The sequence below is a fragment of the Lepisosteus oculatus genome, chromosome 6, assembly GCF_040954835.1.
Source record: "Lepisosteus oculatus isolate fLepOcu1 chromosome 6, fLepOcu1.hap2, whole genome shotgun sequence".
NCBI classification, from domain to species: Eukaryota; Metazoa; Chordata; class Actinopteri; order Semionotiformes; family Lepisosteidae; genus Lepisosteus; species Lepisosteus oculatus.
In genome coordinates, this window is record NC_090701.1 from 55,788,582 (window position 1) to 55,815,244 (window position 26,663).

Consider the following 26,663-nt stretch of genomic DNA (forward strand, 5'->3'; position numbering starts at 1 on the left):
CCTTTACAGCACCTAATCTAAACTCTTTGCATGTGAGGTTTTCCAGGATACAAAGGCCTGAATTCAAGATTCACTTTGCTGTACTCTTCAGTGCCCCACTAAAAAGGTTAGTGTTATAAAATGGATTAAAAACTCAACTTTTAATTTAATAACCAGATAAGTAAAAACCAAAAACAAGTAAAATATTAACAGTGCTGTCTTGTTTTGATGAAATCAGAGCTCAACCCTACAGAACAATCTTAGGTTACAACACACTTCTGACAGTGGTTTTCCATTGGGTAAAAGAAAGAAGCAACAGTCTGTCACATATCAAACAGAAAGTTGCTATAAGCCACTGGGTTAGAAATTGCAATTGGTGTATGAGTCAAAGTTCTGATTTCATCTGGCCTAGCAATGTATTGATACTGAATAAAAGCAGAGTCCCTCCCGTAATTTGAATTAAGATACATCCTGCATTGAGAATTTGGTAATCCTTGGAATTAGTGCGCGATCTGAAAAGACAGTAAGTGGTGCTTTTCATATTTTGTTATGTAGTTGAAAGTAAGAAAAATAAAACATCAGCTCAAAAAACTGATAAACAGTGAGAGATCTAATGTCACTCTTAAGTTCCTAGCTGCTAAACTATGGCAGTCTATAAACTATCGTGTCAGTCCTTGCTTGAAAAATATGCTTCCAATTAAAAACTGCTATTAGACCTGCCAAAATGTAATACAAAATACCCTTACTGGCAGTAGAAAATAATGTTAAGGCCTGTGTATCATCTGCTTACATGTGATATAATTGGCCATGTTTGTACCGTCACAGGTAACAGATGAAAAACAGAAATAGATTTAACGTGATCCCTGTGGGACACAAACACCAAAGTGAACACAAGGAGAAAGAGGATTCACTCAAAGACAATAAATTGTGTGTATGACACATCTGACAAGAATAATTTGAGTGTTGAGCTATAAATGGTAATACATTGGTGCAGAAGTTTCTACGGTTTATTTTATAATCAACCATATCAACATGTCAGACACAAGTCTTAAAAGATCGGTACCTAAGATAAAAATAGTGTGTTACATAGTATCATAAACAAACTCTAATATTATGAACCTGTCGCATAATTAATCGTTTTGGTGTACTAATCTCTGAATTAATTTATATTAATATGGAAATAAAGCCCCTAGCATGATTTTATTGATTTTTAAAAAAGCAGTAATTTAGCTTGAATCTTAAACAATGTACAAAGTATGCCAACCTAAAATGGAACAGGGAAATCTTCAGATGCCAGAACTGTTCACTGGACATATTTCAAATACTGGTATGGACTTATTGCATCTGACAAAGTCTTTCAGCAAGCCTTACTTCATACCTTTGAGGCATAGGGATGAATTTACTGCATCACAGTTTCCTGTGCCTTTTATTAGCAGTACATCTGCTCCAGATAATCTCTTCAGGGAATGCTAGATGACATATCTTAAAATGCATGGGAGACCTAATACTTCTTTCTATAGAAGGATTATTTTATCTTACATAGTCTTGCTTCAAATACAGTTATTTATAAAGCAAATCAAGCACTCTATTTTGACAGATGGTGGAATGCTTACACACTTAGAGAAGAATACTTAATCTCGTCATTGCTTGCTGAACAGTTTTAGAGAACAGTTCTCAATCGTGTCAAATTTACTGGACATTATTATGTGCAAAACAATAGTCAATCTTGCCATTGTTGACTAGCCATGGGATGTTGATCCCATTATACTGTACATAGCCCAAGTACCTTTTCCTTCTAAGTCTTTCAGAGCCTTAATTTGGCTTGATTGCGTGAAAAGCAATGCTATCCACATCTAAATGTTTCATGCGCGCACCGGCGCGATCTGATTTTTCCTAAGCAGGTCTCTGGTTTCGAGGCACATGAGTGAGTTCACTTCATTGCAAACAGCACTGAGAGATAACAGCAAGACTCTACAGAGCAACCTAAAAAGAACCAAATATGAAAATGCGCACGGCTACAGGTTTACAAACGCAAGAACTTCGGCTCTCTGTTTCCTAGAGACATCCCCAGGACTTTAAACCCTATCTGTGTTTGAGGGCGGCGATGTCTTTATGCAAATACAGCCCCGAGCCTGATAGGCCGGGCTGTGCATGCAGTTGCTGCGCTTGGGCTCCCAGTGGTATCGTGTTACGATTGAAGACCGGAGAAAGAGAGAGAGAGGCAACGCGTTTTGTTGTAATTTAATTTTTGGAGCTGCGAGTGAGACCCTCGTGTATCTTTGTGATGTGAAGGGAAGCGTCCTGTCAGCTCTCGTCCTTTGGTAGCAGGCAGGCGAGGTGCCTATGACAATGGAAATTAAAGATTCGGGCAGCGTAATTTTGACAGCTTACCACTCTTACTCGCCATCAAGGATAGCGCTGATGGACCAAAGCTATGCGTCGCAGCTCTCTCCGAGCCCAGGACGTTCTCCTCTGAGCAGGTAAATTGTGCTTGTGGAATATACATGCATCTTTGTAATGGTTACTTCTTAAATATGCTGTAAAACACTTCCCCACCCTCAGACTTGGCTGTCATATTCCTACTTGCCCGTGCCGGTTGCGTCAAACCAAAGTTTGTGGACACCAGCAAAGTGTTTAAAACTCTTAGATCGCCTATAAATCCGCAGTACCTGATGAAAAGGTACAGTAGATGCAAGCAGCCCCGAATAAACCGCTTTGCTTTGAATGTTAAGCACGGTGCTTTCGTTTCTTTTATTGTTACGATACTTTTTTCCCCCTAATTGTTAACCCGAAACCGCACTTACAGAGTGTATCCCTTTTGGTTTACCTTGTGTGTTTAGCAAACAACGATGTGTTTTAACAATGGAGTTCTTCAAGTATACTGTAGATGCGATTTAGTTCTTACAGTATTTTCAGCTGATGACCTCCACTAATTACAAGTCACTTATACTGTACGTCTTCGGTGCCCCGAAAGTTAAATGTTAGTTTAACTTTTGTCTTATTTAATAACTTACTGCAACTATTATAGTAAAATACAATCATTTTGAAAGAAATAATTTGATGCAGTGATTTCGACATTTGCCATAACAGTGGCACTCTGTTATCTGAGACTTCAAAACAATTGACATGCTCGGCCATTGGAGTGCGTTCTGTTGTACAGGATGGTTTGGGTTTCTGGCGTTTGTGTGCTTGAAACATAATTGTATTGAAAATGCAGAATGAATGACCTTGCTGTTCCTTCACCCAGACAGTGCAAACCCTTAACCTCTCTGACAATTGGCTTGCAAAAAAATACTGTGGTTGATGAATGACTGTACCATGTGGTCTCTTCAGATGTGTTCTTGTGTTTACACAGCAGCCTTTGAGCGTTCTGAGCTCTGTAGTAGACTCTTAAGGCGTTTAAGGGAATATTTCAAAATTATTTTACAACCAATTGTCATCCATGTGAGTAAAGTATCTCTGTGAATATTTTGTCACTTTTTATTTTTGGAAAGAAAAACAAAATCTTATCAGTGTACACAGATGCAGATTTCACATTGTCTCATTTCATATTCTGCCTTTCACATGTTTAAGCGAATGTACTATTAAAAAACATCTCAGGAATGCATGGAAGGTTGTCTATGAGAGGTGGCTAGCAGCTAAGGGATCAGATGATCTCTTCCATCCAGGACTTCCACAAACCTTGTGTTTAAAAACGTCTCTCCACTAGTCTTAGTTTTAAGTGCATTTTCTGGAGCTTCCACTTGTGTCACCCTTTTCATGTTGCACTGTTGTTTAAAAAAAATACTGTATAATACTTAAGTTTATAAGCTCAAAACTGAAATGATTAGGTTCTTATTTCCTGTTGGTATAGCACATTTCATTGAGTTTAGGTTCCATCTGGCCACTCTTCTCTGAACTGATTTCAGAGCAGGCAGTAATGTTTTTTTTTTAAGGTAGTGATAAATATTAATATACAGATTTCAAAACTAGACTTTGCAAGTGGATTATACACAGTTTGAAATGAGGCTTTAACATAATGCTGTCCCGTTATTTAAATTCTGAATTTTAACTCTATATTCTGATTCTGTTGGCCTTGCTTCCCCACAGTGTGTAGTATTAGGAAAATGATGTGTCAACATAAACCCAGCCAAACCAAACTATAAACCTACAGTACAGTAAGCCTTTTTCACGCATATCTTATTCAAGCATACTTTTTCCCATTTTATAGTTTTGGTTTATGGTTTAACTGCATACATGCAACATTCTGTTTACGACAAATGTAATCTGTCAGGTGTTTGTAAACCCTTGAATTTAATCACTTTAATTTTGCCAATCCTTACATTTTAGCATTTGCAAACTTAGTTTATTAAATATGCCAGAAATATCATATATATTTCATATAAGCAGTACATAAAATGGTACTACATTTAGACATTAGTCAAAACCTGGTGTTCTTTTAGTTTGTGTTTTTCTTTTCATTTTGTACTGTGTAGCTCAGCCCATATCACAGGCACAATATTGACTAACATTCATATACAGACTTACAGAATGTGTATCGATCTCTGTGGCTTTAGAGGTTCCTAAAATATCCTTCTAAATTAAAATGCATTTCTTAAGGTGTCAACGTGGGAAGGAAAAAGCCTTTGAACTTTTATTGCCGAATACTGTTAACAAGTGGAATATGAAATAAGAACACATTTTTTATTTTGTTTGTTTCTGTCACAAAAAATGAACGTGTCGATAGTGCAGAGTTAAACTGAACCAACTTATGAATCTCACTAAATATCAAGCCTTCCCTCTCACAAGCCATAGCATGCATTTAGAGCCTCTATTCTAGATTTTAATTCCTAGCGTCCTGCTAATTTTCTTCAGTTGCTGTATAAGCCTGTATATGCTGTATTATGCTGAAAGTATTAGAATAGAGCTAGAATGAGGGTGGTGGGTGATGTGTTTAGACTGTTATTTTTTTTTACAACAGTTGAAATCCGAGGAGGTTTCTCTGTTTTTTTTTCATCAAGTGCCCCTGGTGGAGTCCCCTGGTGTCCTTCCATGCACAACGGATGAAAAACATCTGGCCCCCAGCCCTTTGATCACTTTTGTTTTTGCTTAGAGCCTGCCATTTTGGACAGTTGCCTTGTCCATTATCTGCCATTAGTCACAGGTTGAAGTTACCCACAAAATGTCAGGGTCAGTCAGAGCGAGAGTTGGGTGAAAGCGTCTTGTGTGGTTTTTGGAATGCTGGCTAAATGAGGAGTAATTGATGCCCGCTTTGAATATTTAGAATTTGGAGGACATATGTGGGAGTATTGTTGTTGAATTAAAAGTTGAGATTTTCTGCATTTTTTGCGTCTGTGTCTAATGATAATTAGAGTAAACTATTTTACATTTCCGCAGTAATGCATAGTTGTTGAAAGCTGTATATCAAACAGAATATACTATGACTTTATGCTCTTTTATAACAGGGAGTCTTCTTGCAAATTGAATCACTGAGGAGTAAATTCTGTATGCTTTGTTTTCCTATGAAAACAGTATTTTGTTTAATTTCATGGAGTTTCCCCCTCATCGTGGGTCACGTTTAGGATGAATACCTCTAAACGGATCTTGGGTGGTCAGTGAAGAGATGTTTTGACTAAACTCACAAGGTCAGTGGCACACTGCACATTTCTCTAGTGAGGACACACGAGCTTACAACATATTCTAACAAGGTCATCATCACATAACAGTTGTTATCATTTCAATACAACATTAACATATTTAAGAATAATTCTTGGTCAAAATACCCTCATAAGTCATAATCAGAATGTGTTGACCTGTGTGTTCCTTTATCTCTGTAAGGAAAATCAGATCTGTCATATTCTTAAAAAATCACTAAAATAACCCGAGCTTTACTGTCCAAGTGTAAAATCGAATACTACACTCTTATTTTCGTGTTATCATTCTTGTGTGTTTTGTTCACTCGAGCTGAGTTTTTAAAAAAGAACATATGAATGTTCACATACGAGCGGAGGCCATCTGGCCCATGTGACCTATTTGGGAGTTAGTAATTACTGTACGTGACCTATGGATTCGATCTAGCCATTGTTTTTGAAAGAAACCAGCACACCGGTTTCAACCACATGGCTTGGGTATCTTGTTCCAGACTCTCACAACCCTTTGGGTAAAGATGTGCCTCCTGTTCACAGTTTTAAATTCAGTCCTACACTGGAGTTTTGGAAGAGTTACAGTACATCAGTGGCTTCTGAATAACCTCTTTGGTTTATAAGTACAGTTGGTAAGATACCGTGGGGCTCCTGGGGATTTATTCATTTGGAGTAATTCTAGTACCTGAAATACTTCCACCTGTTCTATTGCTGGTCCAACACAGAACGTTCTCCTTCTGCAGCTGGAGACATGTTGTGGACTTCTTCCTTAGTGAACTGAGTTAAATACTAATATAGCTCTTATGCCATTTCCCTTTCATTTTCTAAAAGTCTCATGTTTTTCAGATCTATTTTTACTTCATCCTTGGTGCTTTTTTATGTAGTTGTAGTTATTCTTTTTGGGTTCTGCATTAAAATAAAACTTAATGGTTCATTTATTTACTTGTAAGTTGTTAGTTTTTTTCTAAAACACACACAGATTGTCTGAAATGAAGTTGCCAGTCATCACAAAACATCAAGAATTACAAATATGAGCGAGTATAAAGTCAGGTAATTAACTTTCTTTTCTTGTTCGACAGAGGGCATATTGCTAGGGAGGAAAGAGTGGGAAAAAAAACTTAAAAACATGTTTTCAATAGCATTATAATTAGACTGTAAAAATAATCCACCTCTCCCAATATCTCTCAAAGATTCCTCCTGGAGTCTTGGCTGATATTAGTTTCCCATCCCATAAATCTCTGTGACATTCACAGTCCAGTTTTTTTTGGTTGGGAGCACTCTTTGGAAACTGTTATGTGTTATAGCTTTCTAGTTTCTCTTGGCCATTCTGATGTCCTTTATTTTTCCTGTGCTTGTGATGCTTTGTACTCTTTTTATCTAAGGGCAGGCGAGGCTGCTACGCACTGCATTTTAACGTCTTGCCCTGTGTCACTGTGCACTCGTGGGGGCAGAGACAGGGGTGAGAGTGCTATGAGCAGCATTAAAACAGGGGATGTTTTTTTTGGAGGAGATCAAATACTGTGGCCAACCGTTTAAACGTGACCTCATGGGGAAACCCAGCACATGACCTCAAGCAGCATGAATGCTCCTGTGATGGCTTTAGATGTTTTTAGATTCCTTCATCATTGAGCTTGAGAATGCAGTAAAACGAACAGCAACCTTCAGTTTGTACCCAGTGTAATTACCCATAAGGAAGACATTGTATTTATTAAAATCATATGCAAAGAATTTTATGAAACGTTTGCAATAAAGTTGTTGGTTTCTTTCTTCAGACTTAAAAGTCTAGTCAATAAAAGTTGCCCCAACGTGCCTTTGCTCCTTACAGGAGCATCGGTTACGCAATGCAAGGAGGCTGTAAGCACAAGCCTTTGTTCTGGGAGGAACCTTAAATTTGTAAACGTTTGCCAACTATTAACTTGGGGAACAACTGTCAATCCTTTGTGTCCTATTTGTAAGGGGTCTAGGTTAGCCTGCAACAGTTTCAAAGACAACAGTTTGTGAACTAGTATCTGTATTGTAGCGAGTTCGGGTTCTTGGGGTTCCTGCCCTCGCTGCTCCTGCCCTAGTTCGTCCCCTGCCTCGAACCCGGGTCTCCGGCGTCGCTCAACAGGGATATTGCTGGCTGAGCTGAAGAAGGCCTTCCTCGGCCCGGGCGGCCAACATCACTGTTATGCGCTTAAGAACTGTGTGCTTGGTAAAAAAACACAGGGAGGCCTATTAAAGCGAGTGAAAAACAGCACTTGAAAACACTTCTTCAAAAAAATGTACTCCCCTTTACCTTCATACCTCTTCCCCTGAGATCAGTACTGAGATTGAATCTATGGGGTTTTCTAAAAAAAAAAACGCCCGTACCAGGACATACAGTACTGTACTGTAACGGAGATGAGACTTTGCGATCTCCCCTCCATAGTAACTGCATGTGCACAGGAGACGACTTTTATAACTGCTGTGCACAGGTGAGAGCGAGCTGTGGGAGACACTCAAGACTAAGCTAAGTGCACACTTTGGGGGAGCACACTAGTAGATGTTTTGTGAAACCACTAATTTCGACATCCCTGTCCCACTTTAAAAGTGAGTTGTTGTGCACTGTTAAAATGGTCCAGCAATGCTTTATTTCAGTATATAAATATGCATTCACAAGTGTTTCACAAATGATTATCAATTGGAAATTGTCACTCTTATTTATGCATGTATGTTTTTAGAAAATATTTCAAAATATTCAGATTTGAGGTATGGATTAAATCGTATTAATTCTTAATATAAATATATAAATATAAATATTATATTAAATTTCTATGAATTTTGGATATTTATGCTTTTTTTGGTGGGACATTTAATTAATAAATGAATAGATTAATAGAACATATCCATTTTAGGAGCACTGTAATCTGTCCTTAGATGTGTGCTACTACAATTATTAATAACAATTGCACATTTTGTGAAGTTAATCACGTGGTGAAAAGAAATAATCACATTGGGGTAGGATTCACTTTTATTTTATGTTATCATTTGTGGATATTCTGTCATTATATTATGCACCATTGTATTCCAGCTTGCTCCTGTTGCTTGCTAGGATAGGTTCCAGCTCCCCTTGATCCTGAATTGGAAGAAGTAGTTAGAAAATGGGTGGATGGAAATGTATGATTTATGTAGTACAGATTTTTTTTTACAGAGTGTAAATAGATTTACATGGGCATGCACCTGTATCTACTTAAATTCTACTTTATATTCCGGAGTATGGTGATGAAGACAGAATAGGATCGGGGAAACATGTTATTTTAACAATTGAGAGGGATTATTCTTTAATAAAGAAAAGCACATTGACGAGCAGTCAAGGCTACCTGGTTCTCGAGCATTATGGAATCTTGCTGAAATATTTTCCAAACCTAGAAAGAGATCAACCAAGAGAGAGTGTTTTAAATCAAACAGACAAATGCTCACTTGTGAAAAAAGTTGAATTGTAATCATGTTCTACTACACAATCTCCTGATAGTTTGGGTGTGGATAATGAACAGAAGCTATAGAAAAGGAATTAAATGTCTGAAAGAAGCTTTTTAATGGAAAAGACTATTGGTTGAGAAATTTTATAGCACATATAAAATACAAAACTGTATGTCTGGAAGGCAGCAGGCAGCAAAAATATTTGCCACCCATGATACTGTAATCTCCAATATGTCTAATTTCTGTGCTATACTATAGCATACTTTAATAAAACAAAATCCTGTCTTTTTAGGTGGAGGAGTAACCTATTATACTGTATACCGACAGGAGATAGGTGAATGTTTTTTGTGTGATTCACTTACTGTAGGTTCCAGCTAAAATGTTTCTTTCCTGAATATATTTAATATATATTTTAAGTATTTAATTTTAGAATTCCATGCAGTGTACATTTACAGAATGTAAATATCTACCTGTAGCAACAAAGTACCAAATATAAAAACATTTTTGACAAAGTCACTTATTACCACTAAACTGTTGATTTGCAAAATTATTGCAAGAATTGAACAGGATTGAAATCAAGCAAATGGTAACAAAAATGTAAAAAAAAAGATTTCCTTTTTGGAGCTTTGACCTTTTTACTTTGGAATGCTCTAACACTGATTAACCAACAATACATTCATTTGAGAAGTATCAAAATGTAATACACTTTCATCATCTTCATTTAATCAAAGGAGCTACTATAAATCAGCAGTGTAGCAAACTGTTATTTCAGGCTGTAAAAAGGAGAACAAAGTTGTTTTAAAAAAAACAAGCATTCGTAATGAGCAAAATAAATAGTATTGCAAACTGGCATTTCTATAAATAAAACTGGGACTTGCCAAAAAAAAAAAACTTCCTGGTATTTGTTAGGACTATGTTGTTCATCCACATTCCAGATCATCCAGATCACACTATACTGTACACTATAGGCTGCAGCTGGAGTAGTGATATGGCAGGTTTATAAGATCCAGAGCTGAACACTTCTCTGACATACACACAAATGGAATATTCTGAGGAGGAGTGGAGGGCAGCAAGTATACACAGGTACTGTATTTACCATGATTTCTGTGTGTTTTACGGTGGAATTAGGTCGCCTCCTGTACAGATTTCCTGTTCTGTGTGGAGAGTGTGCTGTAGTCAGTACTACACCATTAGTATCATGAACAGTGGGAGAAACATCAAAGGCTGATGGGTGTTTGCTGTGCCACTCTTAATGTTGAATTGTTTTATTCCTAGTAACATTTCTACAGTGCTTCTGGACTGGGAATGTCCATGCAACAGCTAGAGAATGGCAGAAAACTCTACAGTGAAACGGCACACTATCCTTATTTCGATAGTTGGTTAAAAACCTACATTGGTGGTCTATTAACTAGGCTCTCATTTAATTATTAATTGCATTATTTTGTTCCGTGCACAGTATGTGAAACACTAAGTGAAAGAAAATAAGCTCTGGTTGGGATTCTTTGTGTGGTTAAATAATTGTCGTCCTACCTGGTAGTAACTGGTTGGCTTTTCATACCATTTATACATAAAGGAATGATGTGCTGTTAAATTACAGTTTGATTTTAAACACACTGTCTTCGTCGTTTTACAAAACAAGGTTCCAGGCATGCAGCAACTCAGTTCAAGAATCCTAGTCCTAATTAAATTGATCCTATTAAATTATGAGAACAGCCTCGGTGTAAAATATTAAATTATTGAGCAGGTCTCAGTGTCTATTGAAAAGCAGAGTAAGTGTTATAATGTTAGCAAAGCCCCAGCTACTGTTCCAGTCACATTTTGAGTTTGCAATACAGCAGTCTGCTCAAAGTGCTTAACGAATTGTATCTAAACTCATTCTAAAAGGCTGGGGTTGTTATGTGAATATGAGAAACACAGGTGTAGCTCAAAGTGCAATTTATTTTGCTGGAGGCTTAAGAAGAAGCATCTTTCAAATGTTGCAGAGGACAACAAAGCACCGGTACCATGCATAGCTCAAACGTTATTTCTAGTCAACTTCTAATTAATTGTTCGTAAGTGAAGCTTGTTCTCATGTAATGTTTGCTCACGTGACAGTAGTTAAGGTTATAAGGATACAACTTATAGTGGAAAGCTTATACTGTTCCATGATCTGTGAAAATGTATAATGAAGCAGTTTCTTTAATCCCAGTCAAATACACTATATCTTGATATGTGAAATAACTACAGTATGTATTATGTACAGATGTAGGTCATTATGTATTGTATTTTGATTTAAAGGTATATACTTATAAACCTGATAGTTAAAACTGTTATTCTTCTTAATTTAGAATAAGTTATGAAATTACATTTTTAATTTAACTTTTTTAGTTTGGCTTATTGTGTAAATAATGTGAGCACTGTCTTAAAAACAAAGAACAATGTAAAGCTGTCCTGAGGTGTTACCTAACTGCCCCAGCGTGTTGCTTTGCATGGAAAATGATGGAACTGAAAGCACATTTGAAACTCTTGAATTTGAATGGGAAATTACTGCCCCAGAATCCAGTGAAAGTTGAACCAGCCTAATGCATGTTATTGAGCTGATAGCAGTGCTGCATGTGCAGTATATCTGCTTATAGGACGCAATGACAAGAAGAATCTTCACTGTACAGTAGGTGACAGACAAAGATAAATTATAAATGAAAACCACTTAGTGTTTTTTAAATTTTGACATTTGAAGATTTTAGTAAAGACAGTCGTTTGTACTGTGACAGGAAATGGTCAACTGTAAGGGAAAACACCCCTTCGAAGTTACTTTCTAATTTTCAAGTTTCCGGTTTATTGTCACCTGAGTACAATGAAGTGCTTACTCTCCGTGGCAGATGAAAGGTATGTAAGTGTTTATTATTATTTCTAAAAGGAAATATCTGGGCAATTCTTAATTGGGAGTTAATAATACCATAAATAATTTGTGATTCAAAATTTAAAAATAGGAAATATCCACTCAGTGTAGGGAATATACCACCAGGTTGACTGTAATGAGCGTATGAGAAATATAGCTATACTGTAGCAGTGTGTAACATCTAAAAAGTGTTTGCGGAAAGAGCATTGTTTTGCTTTTTTTTTTCCTTTCAAACACAGGAAAAAAATGATTAAAAAAGGATGGAAAGCTCTTTTAGAGATGAGTGTGACCTGGTCTGTGTGGGTGAAGAGATTTAAAGATTTAAAGGGGACACCAGATCACAGTTACATGGAGCCAAGTACGCAGATGAATGCTGTAGCTGTGGAGTAAATTGTCCAGTCTGTTCTTCCAGCTAGACAAGGGTACTGTATGTGTGGTTACACTAGATTGTCTGCAGTGTTCCTAACACAAGCTTGTGTCCCTTTCTTTTGACCAGAAATCATTCTAAATCAAACCTTTATTTTTTGTCAGACATGTGTTTGCAAATACTAAATGGCCTAATAGTGTAGAAAGAAAAAACAACTTCCTTTCACTTGATCTAGTGTTCATTTCGAATTGATGGCGGCACATCTGTGCATACATTTTCTCAAAGTGAGTGAGGTTCGGTATCTGAATATCATGCTGACAGGACCACGGTCTGGAAGATGATTCCTCTCCAGTCAGCTGGCAGTGAGTTGATGTCAACCTCCACTTCCTAAGCACTTAGAAGGATCTGGTTCTTTACCACTGAACCAGGGCTGCAGAGTCCCTGTGTCCACGCGCATAATGTGATATTGGACAAATCTGTTGAGGAGTGGGGCCCCTACCCAGGACAGTGAAAAGTTACCTTTGCTTTGACAATTTAAAAACACACTGATTGTGTAAGCATTTCAGCTCCTCTCCATGGAAGGACACTATACTGTACATCATATGCTTATGAACAAGTAATAGGTTTATTCCATGCTGAAAAAAAGAAGAAAGAGAACACAACGTTTCGGCCGTGGAGCCTTCTTCAGGTGTCACACCTGAAGAAGGCTCCACGGCCGAAACGTTGTGTTCTCTTTCTTCTTTTTTTCAGCATGGAATAAACCTATTACTTGTTCCTTTGCAGCCTACGCATGCTGACGCAGCTACCCACCTGAACTATCATATGCTTATAATCACTTGCACAGAACATAATAGACTCCTTGGAAGGAAAAACACAGAGAAAAAGACTCTGAGACCTGAAGAGTTTGCAACCCTGCTCTGAGCCCAAGTATTAGTGGTCACATGGCTTGAGGCAGCTTGGTATAGTTTGATTTAAGGAAAAAATACAGTGTTGTCCAAATGTACTGGATAGAAACAGTAGTAATTGAGGGTAGAATTGCCTTGGTGATCACCTGCCTCATTTAAACAGAAAGACAGAAAACAGTGTGCAGTGAACACCTGTAGACCCAAACAGAGAGAAAAATGATTAAATGACTGAAATCCACCATAACTATTCATGACGATGAGCATGATATTAATGGAATTTCTGGAAAGTAAAGTGACCATTTCAAAAGGTAGATATGTTGATCTTCATATACAGAATTAAAAGGCTGAAGAAGAAACAGGGAACAGCTCGAAGAGAAGATGGATTGATTGCTCCTATGTCTGTGGCTGATCATTTCCTGGCCTGCACACTCCTTACCGCTGATATCATTTCAGCCATCATCAAGTTGAATATGATTATATGATTATAATATAATTCCAGAGTATGACGATGATGGGGGAGAATTAGAGATGGAAAACCTCTTGCATACACCACAAAACATCAAAACAAAAAGTACACTAAACCATGAAGATGGGTGAAAAAAAGTACCCAACCTTGTTGTGGTGAAGCCACACCCTGGCTTCTTTCAGACACTGTCTGGATTTAGATGGCTAAAACAACATCTGAACCTTTAAACCCAAGCAGAAAAGAGCATGTGAGATATAAACCTCCCAAGGGATTGTGAAGATGCTCCAGTGTGTTTGCCTTTATTAAAGCATGGTGGTACAGTAGTGGACCAAACGAGGTTGTGGTAGAGGGAAGTTCTAAATTTATTTGAAAATAAAAATTCAGCTCACGTCAGCAAGATTTTTGCTCGGGATTGCTGTTTAGGTCCAATTGTTTAAGTTACCTAACATAATTCCCAAAAATGGTTCTTCTCCAATTTGAATGCTGCATTCTTTGCAGACAAAATTAATTTTTAATTCTGCGGAAGTCTACTTTAATGCGAATAAACCTTTCTATGACCAGGCCTTATTAAGAATTTAAAATGTAAAATGCCAGTAGGTGGTACTGATTTTCAGGGAAGAGAAAGCATAGCAGACATGTCATAAGTAGTGTGTTGATGGACACACAACATAATCCTTATTTATTATTAAAATCCATTAAGTATAATGGAGTTTTCTGTAAACCTGACTTTTTGCACTGTGAAAAAAATTTGTATGCATTAAGAATAATATCCGGTATATTTTTTGGTCGTGGGTGTAAGGCAAAGTCCACTGTTGATTTAACACTGTAGTAAATGTTTTACATTTGTATTTTTAAAATTGTAGTACTAAAAATGTTTTATATACAGTATATCATTAATAGAGATTAAAATCCTATTCTTTATTAAATATAATCCTTAAAATGTACTTTAGATTGTGAAATAAATTGTTATGCAAGAACAAGATGTTTTAGTATATATATTTATTTATTTATAAAACCACATAGCCTTTGGCAAAAATAAGTTACTTTTTTGTTTCTGATTAGATTTATGAATAACTGTAATGAAAGATACATTTGCTTATGTAATTGACACTGAATTTCACAAACATTTATTGTATTTTCACCACTTTTTATTTTTTGTACGAACTTGTAATGGGTCAGTCTTTGTGAAATCAACCTAATTTAGCCATGATCGTCTCAAATTGTCCTGGAATTAGATGCAAACATTTGTCGCAATAAAGGCAGAATTTGACATGAAAAGTAAATCCCATTTTATTGGAGATAGTGGCTTTTAAAATGGTTATTTTTGATCATTTTGATACCTATTTCGGCTTCTGTGAATATATTTTAACGTCTGATCTGCAAGTTACAAAGATAACCATTTGAAAACATATTCCTACACAATGTTTCACTGAAGAAATGATTTCCTATTTCTGGTCCTCTTTTCTTGTTTGAGAGTGAGGTTGCAGCTCTAAAAGCAAAATCCTGTGAGAACTGAGGACAGGTCCACCGCTGGGTTTCTGGTGAAAGGACATGGGAAGAAATTCACAGTTTGCAGTCAGAAGCTGTTCATTAAAAATATAAGTTTAATGAGAGTTTGAAAAACTGTTTTAACATGTTTTCCGGGAAAAATGCAATACTAAAGACACAATGGAAAATAAAATAACATGGAGGTTTTTTTTTGGAAACCTTTGGCTGCAGAAGCGTCTGTGAAGTTTCTGTCAGGATTCCAGCCTGGTGCACAGCACTGATGGGGATTGTTTCCCGCTGAATCTGTGACTGAGAGCACAGATATAAAAGGCAAGGGACAGCAGACTCTTCTTTTCTGGTTGTCCGTGTGGTACACCTTCCTCTCTCTGTCTCTCTGTCTCTCTCTAGCCAGCTGTATCTAATCGCTGCTTTCAGATTTCCACTCTGTCATCTAGTTCTTTCCAGTCCACATTCTCAGGTTTTCTGTAATGCCTATTAGCACTCTCCTACAACAGGACTGTATATGGCGTTAAGGGTTGGGAAATGCAGAACTGCCGGGCCCTGGGGACATTTCTCAGTTATTCGTATTTACTTATTTATCAGTTTCATTCTTGTCCTCCCAGCAAGGAAAGAACCTTGTGTCCATCAGGAGCTGAAAGCTCATACTTATAATAATATATAACGACTTGTCAATGTACTGTATAATAGTCATCAATAGTAATGTCCAATTTAACATAACTAAAGGTTATTAACACTGTCCTGGAAAAATGTATCAAAATGTAAAACGGAATCTACCCTTTGCAGTGAGTAGAAGCAGTATTTAACTCGATAGCCACTTTAGAGAGTGGGGAATATGGAACAAGAATCCATTCTCTGTTCCTGGATTATTTCTGATTTATTATTCTTTGAGACAATACAAAATGTTTTCTGTAGCGTTTGATTTTTTTTTTACATTCATGAGAAAACATTTAAGAAATGTCCATTTTTAGACATAATAATGAACCCACAGTGGAAATTAATTACAAAATGCAGCCTTGTAAAAAGGCTAAAATTCTGACAAGATCTCTAACTTTGTCAAAGTGTGTCTGTTTTCTCACAGCTGTCTTTTAAGGGCACAGTAAATATTTTTAAGCACACTTTACATCCGATTCCTTGTACATATAATGTGCTTGGCAGTTAAAGTGATTCTGATGTACATTTTACAGCTTTTGCTGCTCAAATGTGTTTTTGAACCACGTTCATTCATTGAATAATATGACACCTGAGCAATATTTGAGCAATGGATAATGACAAAGTGAGACAAGATGTAGTGGTGAGGTATATAATAATCCCCTAGCACAGTCACTATTACCTGACTAGGTCGTGAAACTGGTTAGTTTGCTTTTCGCTTCCTTAAAACCGCTGATATCCGACACTTGCGGTACTGCACTCTGAAGTCTGAGTGATTTATGAAATCCCTATCTGTCGAAGTCTGCTCGTACTGCCTGCCTGAAATGTTTTTATACAAATCCTTGGGCTTGGGGTATTTGTATTGATTGTGCCAAGCTCGGATGCACTTTGTTTCCTAATCATGTTCTAAAATAATAGTGAAGCAGTTCTATAATTAATGTGTTTTCTTCCCTGTCTTCCGTCCTCTTTATGAGCCGAGAGCTACCGTGTTTAGGTATCTAGAAGAGTTGCTTCCTTTCATAAGGCTGTTAGCATCTGGGAATGTTTCATGCCAGGTCATTTCATTATGGGGCAGAATTAAGAAAAGGGCAGACTTCCAGAATTCCTGAGGGAGAGGGAAGCCATAGCCTTTGTACTGTAGCTTTTCAATTGGGGAGTTCCAGAGACAATGCATGCCCTTCACCGGAGAGAAGGACTGTTCCTACTTCACCAAGGAGTGTGTCTAATTTAATATTGTGTACTGAGGGCAGGTGAAAGGTCTTGTGTCACTGTCTCCATGATGACATGACATATGAGCAGTGTCCATTAATATCTTGCAAAACATGCCTCTGTTTACTTTAGATAGCGGCCACCTTGCAGGGAGTCTCTGATTGGTTGGTATGTAAAAACACTTAAGTGTGGCCAAGGTTCTGGAGCTTAGCAGAGTGACACCTGAAACTGGGAACACCTCCTTCTATATGGTGTTTAGGGTTATTGATATTGAGATTTAAAGCACCACTGGATTTTCTCGGGAGAAAATGTCTAAATTAATCTTTCAATTCTTACAAGATGCGCTAGTTGTGAACAATTGATTTTGATGTCAGTATCATGATATTGTGTTTTCAATACAGCTGTCAAATTTCAAATTTCTAAATAGGACAAAATGTTGATGGGGAATATTTCTCCAGTAGTTGGAAATAAAAGTGTTTTAGTCAATTAATAATAAATCAGTGAATCTGAGCTTCATTAATAATTCATGCAGCTGAAAGGGATTGTGAAATAAAATTGTATTATTAACTGACAGGTTGATAACAAAATATTGTACAGTCTATGGGCTGGAAAAAAACAGTCTTGTCCACAATATAATTGAGTTATTTTTGTTGGATAATCATAATCATAATAAAATAGGTAATAATCATAATCACAATCTTCCTTCTTGCTACTGGCTTTCTACTATAGTAACACAAATTTAGAAATAAAGAAGGAACAGTTCCTTGTAATATCTGGGAAGTGTTGTTTATATTATCTATGGTGAATGCATCAGCTTCTAATCAATCACATTAGCACAGTTACAGAAAAATTAAAAAATACAATTACTAAAAGGTATTAATAGGACAGTTTATTAAACATTTTGCTTTTGGTAAGTACTGCAAACTGGATGGATATTTTGTTCCATACACCCACAACCCTTGTGGTAAAGTACCTCAGTTCTCTGTTTTAAATGCAGTTCCACATAGTTTCCACTTGCTCATTAGGAAGAGGTTCACTGGGTTAATATGTCTCTGAACTCTTGGATCAAATCCTCTCTGTTCTAGACTAGAAAAGTTCAGTTCTTTCATGTAGAAAAGGCATATATTTTCCTAAAACTACACAATACTCGAAATGAAACTGTATTATTATATAATGGGAAGAAGTAATAGGTTTATTCCATGCTGAAAAGAGAAGAGAGAAAACACAACATTTCGGTCCCCACCTGAAAAGTTGTTTTCTTTCTTCTCTTTTCAGCATGGAATAAACCTATTATACGGTATACAGTAATAGTGCATTATTAAAGTGATGTGCTTTTAACTATATATCTTAACATTTTGTTTACATTTTAATTCATTCTTCACAACACCTAGAAGATGTAAATGATGTGTCAAACAAACACCTATTAGTTTCCTCTTCAAGTAACCTCTTCTATCTCCATTTCCCATTTTCTATTGATAGTTTTGCTTATGCTACCTGCAGGCAAATACCTGTACTTATATAAAACATAATCAACTATATTGACTTAAGTTGTTAACAATACCAGAATCTAGGTCATAGATATGAAGAGAAATGGCCCCAAGACAGATCCCTGTGGAATCCTGTAGATTGATCTCGTAGATCTTCACTTTGGCCAGCAGCTTTGAAGCTTCTTTTGATTTAATGTGAGTGCAGTAAGTATGTAAATTCAGTATGTATTGCAGTGCAATCCAGGGGTTTTCCCTTGTTGTAGGTTTGGATCCTGCTACTCGCTGTCTTTATTATCTGATCAGATCAGGGATCTCACCCCAGACTATCGTCACGAACACATGCAGTTCAAGACCATGAAGTAAGGGTCGAAAAAGGGTGTAAAAAGTAAGGAAGTGATGAGGGACATCTTGCTACAGTTTGTTACTCCGTAGACTCCTAGTCTATGTCACTTTTGTTAGTTTAAAATGTACTAGATTTGCATATTTACAGTACACTGCTGACCTCTGAATGGGCCAGATGTTTCTATTTTATTAGTGAAATATGGAGGAAGCTGAGCTCAGAATGGAAGTAAATGGAACTGATCTGTCCACGTTACTGGTGTTTGCTTACTTTTATTTTGTTTTAGTCTTGGTGATTTAGAACCGTAACTCAGACACTAGGAATAGAACATAGTGTTTTAACTGATGATTGAATCTGCAAAGCACCTGTGCACGTTATTTCCTGGTCCTGGGTTGACAGTAGATGTTAGATAGGCTACAGTTCCTTATACTCTACCTGCCCAAATATCAATCTAAATCTTGATTACAGCTGTGCATGCAAATTGCCCCAGCAGAACAGGAATATGCTGATTTACTTATAACTGGGTAGGATATTCTTTTTTATTTAATTTTTTATTGAAAAAATGCTTGTCTTTTTTATTCCAATGACGTGGTTCATTTGTACCACTAAAGTGTTAGTTATTTCCAGAACAGTATTTTGAGATTAAATGGCTTTTATATCTACCTTGTTTATACGATACATGCAGGTCTGTATGCCAGACTGTCAAGCTCAACAGCTGTTCTTCTGTATTGCTGGAATTACGTGTGCACTTCTTACTGTGTCTGTATTTTTGGATTCATTCCTATTTTATCTAAAGAGCATTTAGGATTACCAGTGCATGACAGAACAGAAACGGAACAATGTGCATGTGTGTCTTTGTGAACTATGTATGTCAGAACACCAAAGTAAACTGATTTTAGGGAACAGGAAACATTTGTTTGTGCAAGCATGTTTCTTCTTGTTTTAATTGTAAGTGGTTTCTAATAAATAATAAATAATTCTTATACTTATATAGTTCTTTTCCGGACACTCCACTCAACCCCCTTTACAGGTCATGGGGATCCCCTCCACCACCACCAGTGTGCAGCCCCACCTGGATGATGCACCAGTACCCTCACCACACACCAGCTCTCACTGGGGAGGAGAACAGAGAGATGAATCCAGTTTATAGATGGCGATTATTAGGAGGCCATGATTGGTAAAGGCCAGAGGGGGAGTTTGGTCAGGACACCAGGGTCACCACCCCTACTCATTTTGAGAAATGCCAAAGGATAGTGCCTTTTTACAGTACAGTGTCCCCATAACTATACTGAAGCATTAGGACTCACACAGACCGTAGGGTGAGTGCTCCCCTACTGGCCCCACTAACACCTCTTCCTGCAGCAGCCTCAGCTTTCCCAGGAGGTCTCCCATCCAGGTACTGGCCAGGCTCACACCTGTTGAGCTTCAGCGGGCTGCTAGTTATGAGTTGCAGGGTGATAAAGCTAATGGCTGGTGTTTATGGATTTCCTGTTAGTTGTGAAAGTGTAATTTTGCATGAAGTGCCTCCAAACACAGGAGAAAAGAATATTTAATATTTTAATATTTAACTCTCTTTCCTGTGGGCAAGGAATATGCTCTTGTTGTATGACAGTAAACTTTCCAAAAGACCCCAAAAGACAGCCGTGTATATACAAAATGATGTTGGTTGTCCTGTGGCATTTTTATGATATGATGTACTTGCTCTATTGGTCTGCAATAGTTCAGGATATGTTTCATCTTTCAATTTAAAGAAAACATTTTGATCCTCGTATTCCTCGCCCTGTCTTTTTTGTACAACTAAAGTTGATTTCTACAAGGTGACAGAGCTACTATTTTGGGAAATAGATGGCCAGCATTTTTGTAAGAGTAAACAGTAAACAGTATGGGAACACCACGATACTCTGCTGGGGGATTCTGGGGGCCTATGATGGGTTTTGGGAGGTCTAGAATGTTTTTCTATCCTAATGTTAACTTTATGCTTTCATTTTTCTCCACAAACAATCTGCACATCTTTCAGTAAACTGAGGTTAAGATTTAACAGAGGGAAAGGTATGGGAAAAGCACATAACAGCAAAGAGTTTGAACTGTATTGAAAGGGTTCTGTCAGCAACTTACTGTAGGTATTTCGATTAAACAGGTGGATGTACAGCATATACACAGGATATATTTCGTGGCATTTAAAATTGAAGTGAGACTTGATATCTGACCTGAGTCTTTAGCGGTTAGGTAATTAGCGAAGTTGTGACTCTGTCAGACCAGAAGAAGAATGTACTGCTTTAACTTTTTTTGGTTAAAAATTTGCTGTAGGTCTTTGAAATCCAAAAGGCTAGAGTTGTAAACAGCTTCAACTTGTACCTGAGGACACAGATGGAAATAGATGATATTCTGGTTGTACTTCTTATATGAAGCTGGCGGAGTGAATAAAACTGATTTGGCTAAGAATACAGTAGGTCCTAGGAGGTTTTGAGAAAGAGCTTATGAAGTTCTAGGTCCAACAACCAGCTAAGAGTATGAGGGACTAGTAGGCCAACCAACCCTCTTTGTTGCTTTTGTGTGTTTGTGCTGGCTGAGGGCTTGATTTGAGAAACAAATTGCTTCCACAATCGCATTTTCAGGAAGGTCTCGGTGGTTTTGAAATTTAGAGTTGGTTTGTTCTTATTGTCACATTGTGGTTACATTGTTTTGTACTGAATAGAATTCAATCAGCGCCACCTTTCACATTTTATTAAAATACGTCTGATGCGATTTTTTAATAAGGCTCAGTATAGAAACCTGGAGTGTCATGTGTGTCATGCAGTGATGGTTACATAGGCAGATTAAATAAAGTGTATACACTATACAGCAGGGTTCCTGGTATTTGAATTAATTGCACCTCAGGGGCTGTGAATAACTTTACACTGTTATATTAGCTTGTCTTAGAGCCATCCTCTTAAAACCTGCTGGAGTACCTGATGCTCTTTTGTGTCAGTCCTTTCGGGGAAACACATTCAGCTTGGATTTTTTTAAAATGATAATACTTACAATACTATATAGGAAAGCTTACTGTCCCCAGTGAGAAGACAATACCATAAACCGCAGTACACTACATTATACATCAGGATATTTAAGAGATTGTTGCTCATAAAAAAAAACTTAAAATACTGATATTTCCCCCTTATTTTACAGATTTTAAACCACATATTTTTACAGCATCAGCACAGAACAGAAGTGTGCTAAATCTAAGAAATATTCTTTTGAACAGCAATAGTTAAAGTTTACATTATATACATAATATTGTTTAAAAAATAACATCATTATCTTTTACCGTTGGTATTAGACTGTATTTGAAGACATCGGTGGAATCTCTTCATTTACCGTATGCATTAGTAACATAGTGTACAGTACTTAATTGATTATTCCCAACATGTTGATCCAGTTGTCTTTAACAGTCATTCAGTAAACATGTCGGGATCCTGGGAGGCTTGATCCAGCACTTAAGAGGGAGGTGCACACAGGCAGAGAGTAAGAGAAACTCACAGGGAGAGAGCAAGAGAGAGAGAGAGGGAAGCTGGAAACTTACTCCTGACTGTGGAAACAGATTAAGGTATGTGGGCTGGAGTCCTGTCCATATCAGATACAGTAGATCCTGAGTTCACTACCAGAGGAAATCCTGAGCACACCAGTCACTCTCAGATTCTTTCTGGCGGTTTTGAGAGGCTCTGCTACCAAAGGGAAGATGGCTGGATCTTTCTGTGGTTAACAAGTTCCTGTCGTATGCTCAGATAAGAATTTGGGAGGTAATGGAATTTTATTTTCCTTTTCAGATTTGTTTGGTAATGTATTTTCTGTTTTGTTTTATCTTTCGTAGTAAAAAAAATCAAACAAAGGATTAGTTGATTAATACTAACCATGGATGAAATAGCTTCTCTTACTGTGCAGTAATACTGTAAATAACATAATTTAGTCAAATTTTACCTAATTCTTTTCCAGGATTAAGTATACAAAAATCTCTACTAATTTAGGAAATGTCTGTGCCTTTAATTAAAGACCAGCTAGGTTGCTATGGAAGTCCAAACCTAAGCAAAAATACTTTTCTTTTCTATTAAATATACCACTGATGGTGCTGCCAAGAGAGATTTTGAGGCTTCAGATGTCCTGCTACATCTGTTACAGGCTACTGGAAAATATAAAAATAGAAAGTTATGCTACAGTGCATGCCCAAATTCATAATCAAATAAAATTAATTTCCTAAAGCATAGTGTGAGAAGGTATTTTGAAAAGGAGAGCACAACTGTTTGACGTAAGGTTGGGAAACTGGAATCAAAAATATATATTGTATATGCTTCTCAGATTGAAGTTGTACTCGTGTCAAATAGTTTTGACTCATGTACGTGAAGTTAGTTTCCTAGATTTCAAGTCCTACCCTTGTTTGCAGACTTAAATTCATAAGGAGCTGACAGAAAACAGAAACAGAAAACTAAAAAAACTAACAGAAAATTCCACTCTGATGAATTGCACTGTATTCTCATGACATCACAGTGGAAGGTATCTCAGATATTTTTACAAATCCACACAGTGCGAAATGCAAAACCACAGACTGTTCAAATGTGAGTGATCTTTTTTAGTAAAGATTATAAAGTTACTGTACACCCACAATAAAAGAACATGCATGTACAGTTATATAAATGTTACAGATCAAAGAAGACTTAAATGAATAAACATAACTCAACACTACAAATAAACTGTTTAAATTATAAGATAGCCACAAGGTAAAGTACAAGTATGTATTTCAGCATATTACAAATGTATACTCCATAAAACAAGCTGTTCTTGGGAAATTTGATGTCTTCTAACATTTTGCCATAGTATTTATCACTGGCTTCCCCAATCAATCTTTTCGTTGTACATTTTATGTTTTCATTTTCCTCTCTCTGTACAAGAGATGAATGCTTCACTGGTTTGGTTAGTTAGGAGATCTTGAATGGGAAAATAACCTGTCTTCATATGCAGTTCTTTGTACCATCCTGCAGTTTTAGATATTGTGTTTTTATGAAACTAACCATTCGTGAAGATCTTACTGAAATACTGAAAATACATACAGTATGGAGATATCAACTGTACTTCTACAAAATATATTTGTGAAGACTTAAAATAAAATAAATCTTTTCAAATTTACTTGGAAATGAAACAAATATACATGTGAAACAATAACGCAAAGCTTACCCTATGGTGTTATTGGTAATAGAGGTTTTCCCATGTTATTAGGTGCCAAATGTAATATAAAATGTGAGCTAATTGCTAATCAGTTTCGCAAGTTTAACATCATTCACCAAAGACCCGGTAAATGTAGCATATGCTTTATCCTCTTTTGAGAAAAAATAGTCCAGTTTCTTTAGAGATGTGTGTTATGCAACTCAAAGGTCATCATGACCTTAATGAGATTTTCACTTAATGAAAGGTCCACTGACCACCACTGACTGGCCTACTGTGATGTTGGCACTTTCCACTGTGGCTGAATGTGTACTGCAGATAGTCTTGAAAAGGAGAACAAAAACAACTGCTACCTGTTGTATATTTGCTAACGATACTGGGCTCTAAGTTTGCCGTCTTCTGATAAAATAAGTAGAAGAAAAAAAAGTCAGTGCAAGACTAGACAGGCACTGTGATTTAGAACTTTGATTTGATCTCATTGGTGTTACGTGAGTTTTTTTATACTCATTTCATTCTCACACATGTAAAAAGTAAAGATTTTTGCTTGGTTAAATACATAATCACTTCCTGTAATGGACTGGCATCCTGTCCAGGGAGTTAGTACTGTCCTATATACTATTCTTCATGTTAACTATGAGATGTACTAGGAATAAACCAGTTTCAGGTTATTGAAATCAGGTTTTTTATGTACGGTATTTATGAACAATTTATGTTTTAGAATCCTTTCGCCACATTACCTTTAGAGCCCACATGTCCTTTCTGAAATTATTTTTATCTTAATCTAAGTCTGAAAGGACATTTAAGGTTGTTTTGATCAGGTATTTAAAAAGAAATTGATGTATACTGTAATTGGCTGTGTATGAAACAGATGATATCCAGGTATAAAAATTAAATGGTTCCTTTTACATGAGACACAGTCAGGCTGGTATCTGTTAGCAGACAACTTGTCAGGGATTGCTTTTTCTTTTTGGTATTGGAATAATTTTTTGATGTCAGCGATGACTTCCAGCAAGTAATTGGCATGGAACATGTGAGAAAAAAGAATCTCACTAGAATAAAAAATAAACTCCAAAAACAATTTACAGTCCATATAGCTTTGTTTCTGTTTTTTTTTAAAATAGAATCACATTTTTTATAATGCCCAGCTCATTTTTTGAATTTTGGAGTCGCCAGTTGTATGTTTCCGACCTCTGGGCTCATGGCTATGAGACCTGTGAACGCACACGGGGGAGGGGGAGGGAGTTTAGGCTGACTCCTCCCCCTTCCCACCTTTGAGCCACTCCCCTTTTAACACGTCACAGGCTGCACATCTGTTGCACATCTGGGAGGTTGCAAGGGTTGCTGTGTTTGCCGATAGACCACTGGACAACTATTGCCAGCCTACCTTTGGCGCTTCTGCTTGGGGAAACCAGGACATAGATGCTAACATGACACAGACTTGCACTCATGATTCCTCTGTCTCCAGAATTTAATACCCCTGACTGAATATAGCAAGAGACGACGTTCTTAGTATCTTCATTGCAGTGTTGGCTTTGCTCATGAGTGCATAACCATTTATCTTTCTCACCTGAAACAAAGACAGTAGTATTATCATTAAGGTCCTTAATCCTTAGCCCACACCAGTGACAGTTATCAGAAAAAGAGAGCTAGCCGTGATGGTGATTAGGACTCCATTACTTGCAGTTCTGCCATCTGTGTTACACTACAGTAGCTTGGCTTGCCATCTTATCTGCCAACTAGCTATGAGCTGTTAGCTGAATTCATGTCTCAGAAGTGCATTTTAGTTCCTCTTTTCTGTGACTGTTTTGGATTTAGATACATATCTAAGATAGATAAAGTGGAAGAAGGGAAACATTGATTCAATTTCAGTTTAATTGCATTTCTGAGTGAAATGTACTCTGCAGCTTCTCTTTCACATTTCCTGAAAGTAAATTCATGTTCAGAAAGATTAATGGCCCATATGCAGTTTGTGAAATAATCAAGTGACACAATTTGGAAAAAACAGGATAAATATCACAGAGTTCTCTTAGATTAATTACAGCAAAGCGATTTGCATTGGGTGCTCATTACTTTAAGTGCTGCTACAGTGATCTACAGTGATTAGGTGCTCTTGTTAGTAGACATTCAGGTGGTGTTGATTAGAGTAAGAGATTGCAGTGGCTGACATTTGACTGTAGTTCAAATTGGTTACACGTCTGTTTTACCAAAGAAGAAGTTTAATTCTCTCATTAGTTTTAACCAGGTATAATATGTTGATAAATTTCATCAGAGTGTCTGTGAATATGTTTATTTGGAGGAATCTAAGATGTTAGATGTAGCATCCACAATGCTAAACTGTGGGATCCAACCTGGTTCAGGACATCTGTATTCTTAACGTTTTATAGGTCTCTTTAAATCAGCAACACATTGGACTTATCTCATATTTAGTGGAATTGACTTTTAATTTCCAGCTGTATACATACCTATGTAATAGTCATAAAGTAATCTCTGCTTGTAATTGAGAGAAAACTGTCCATAGTTGTATGATTTTATATGATTACATTTGATTAATATATACTTCACTTATGGCAATTTCATGCTGAACAATATTTCTGAAGTATCTTGTTCAAATGTGGACAAAAAT

At 36.9% G+C, this 26,663-nt stretch overlaps 1 protein-coding gene across 3 annotated transcripts in view; it reads left to right on the forward strand.

The window, feature by feature from the left end:
- The first annotated feature begins 1,996 nt into the window (after positions 1–1,996).
- arhgap28 (Rho GTPase activating protein 28) overlaps positions 1,997–26,663 on the forward strand; it is a 52,318-nt gene continuing 27,651 nt past the window's right edge. The window contains exon 1 of one of the 3 annotated variants that reach the window (XM_069191603.1): positions 1,997–2,459. In XM_069191603.1, the coding sequence (XP_069047704.1) occupies positions 2,323–2,459 (137 nt within the window). In that variant the 5' untranslated portion in view covers positions 1,997–2,322. Of the gene's footprint in view, positions 2,460–9,997; positions 10,125–22,463; positions 22,627–26,663 lie in introns of those variants that run through there. The other 2 variants (XM_069191604.1, XM_069191605.1) reach the window with 2 other exon arrangements.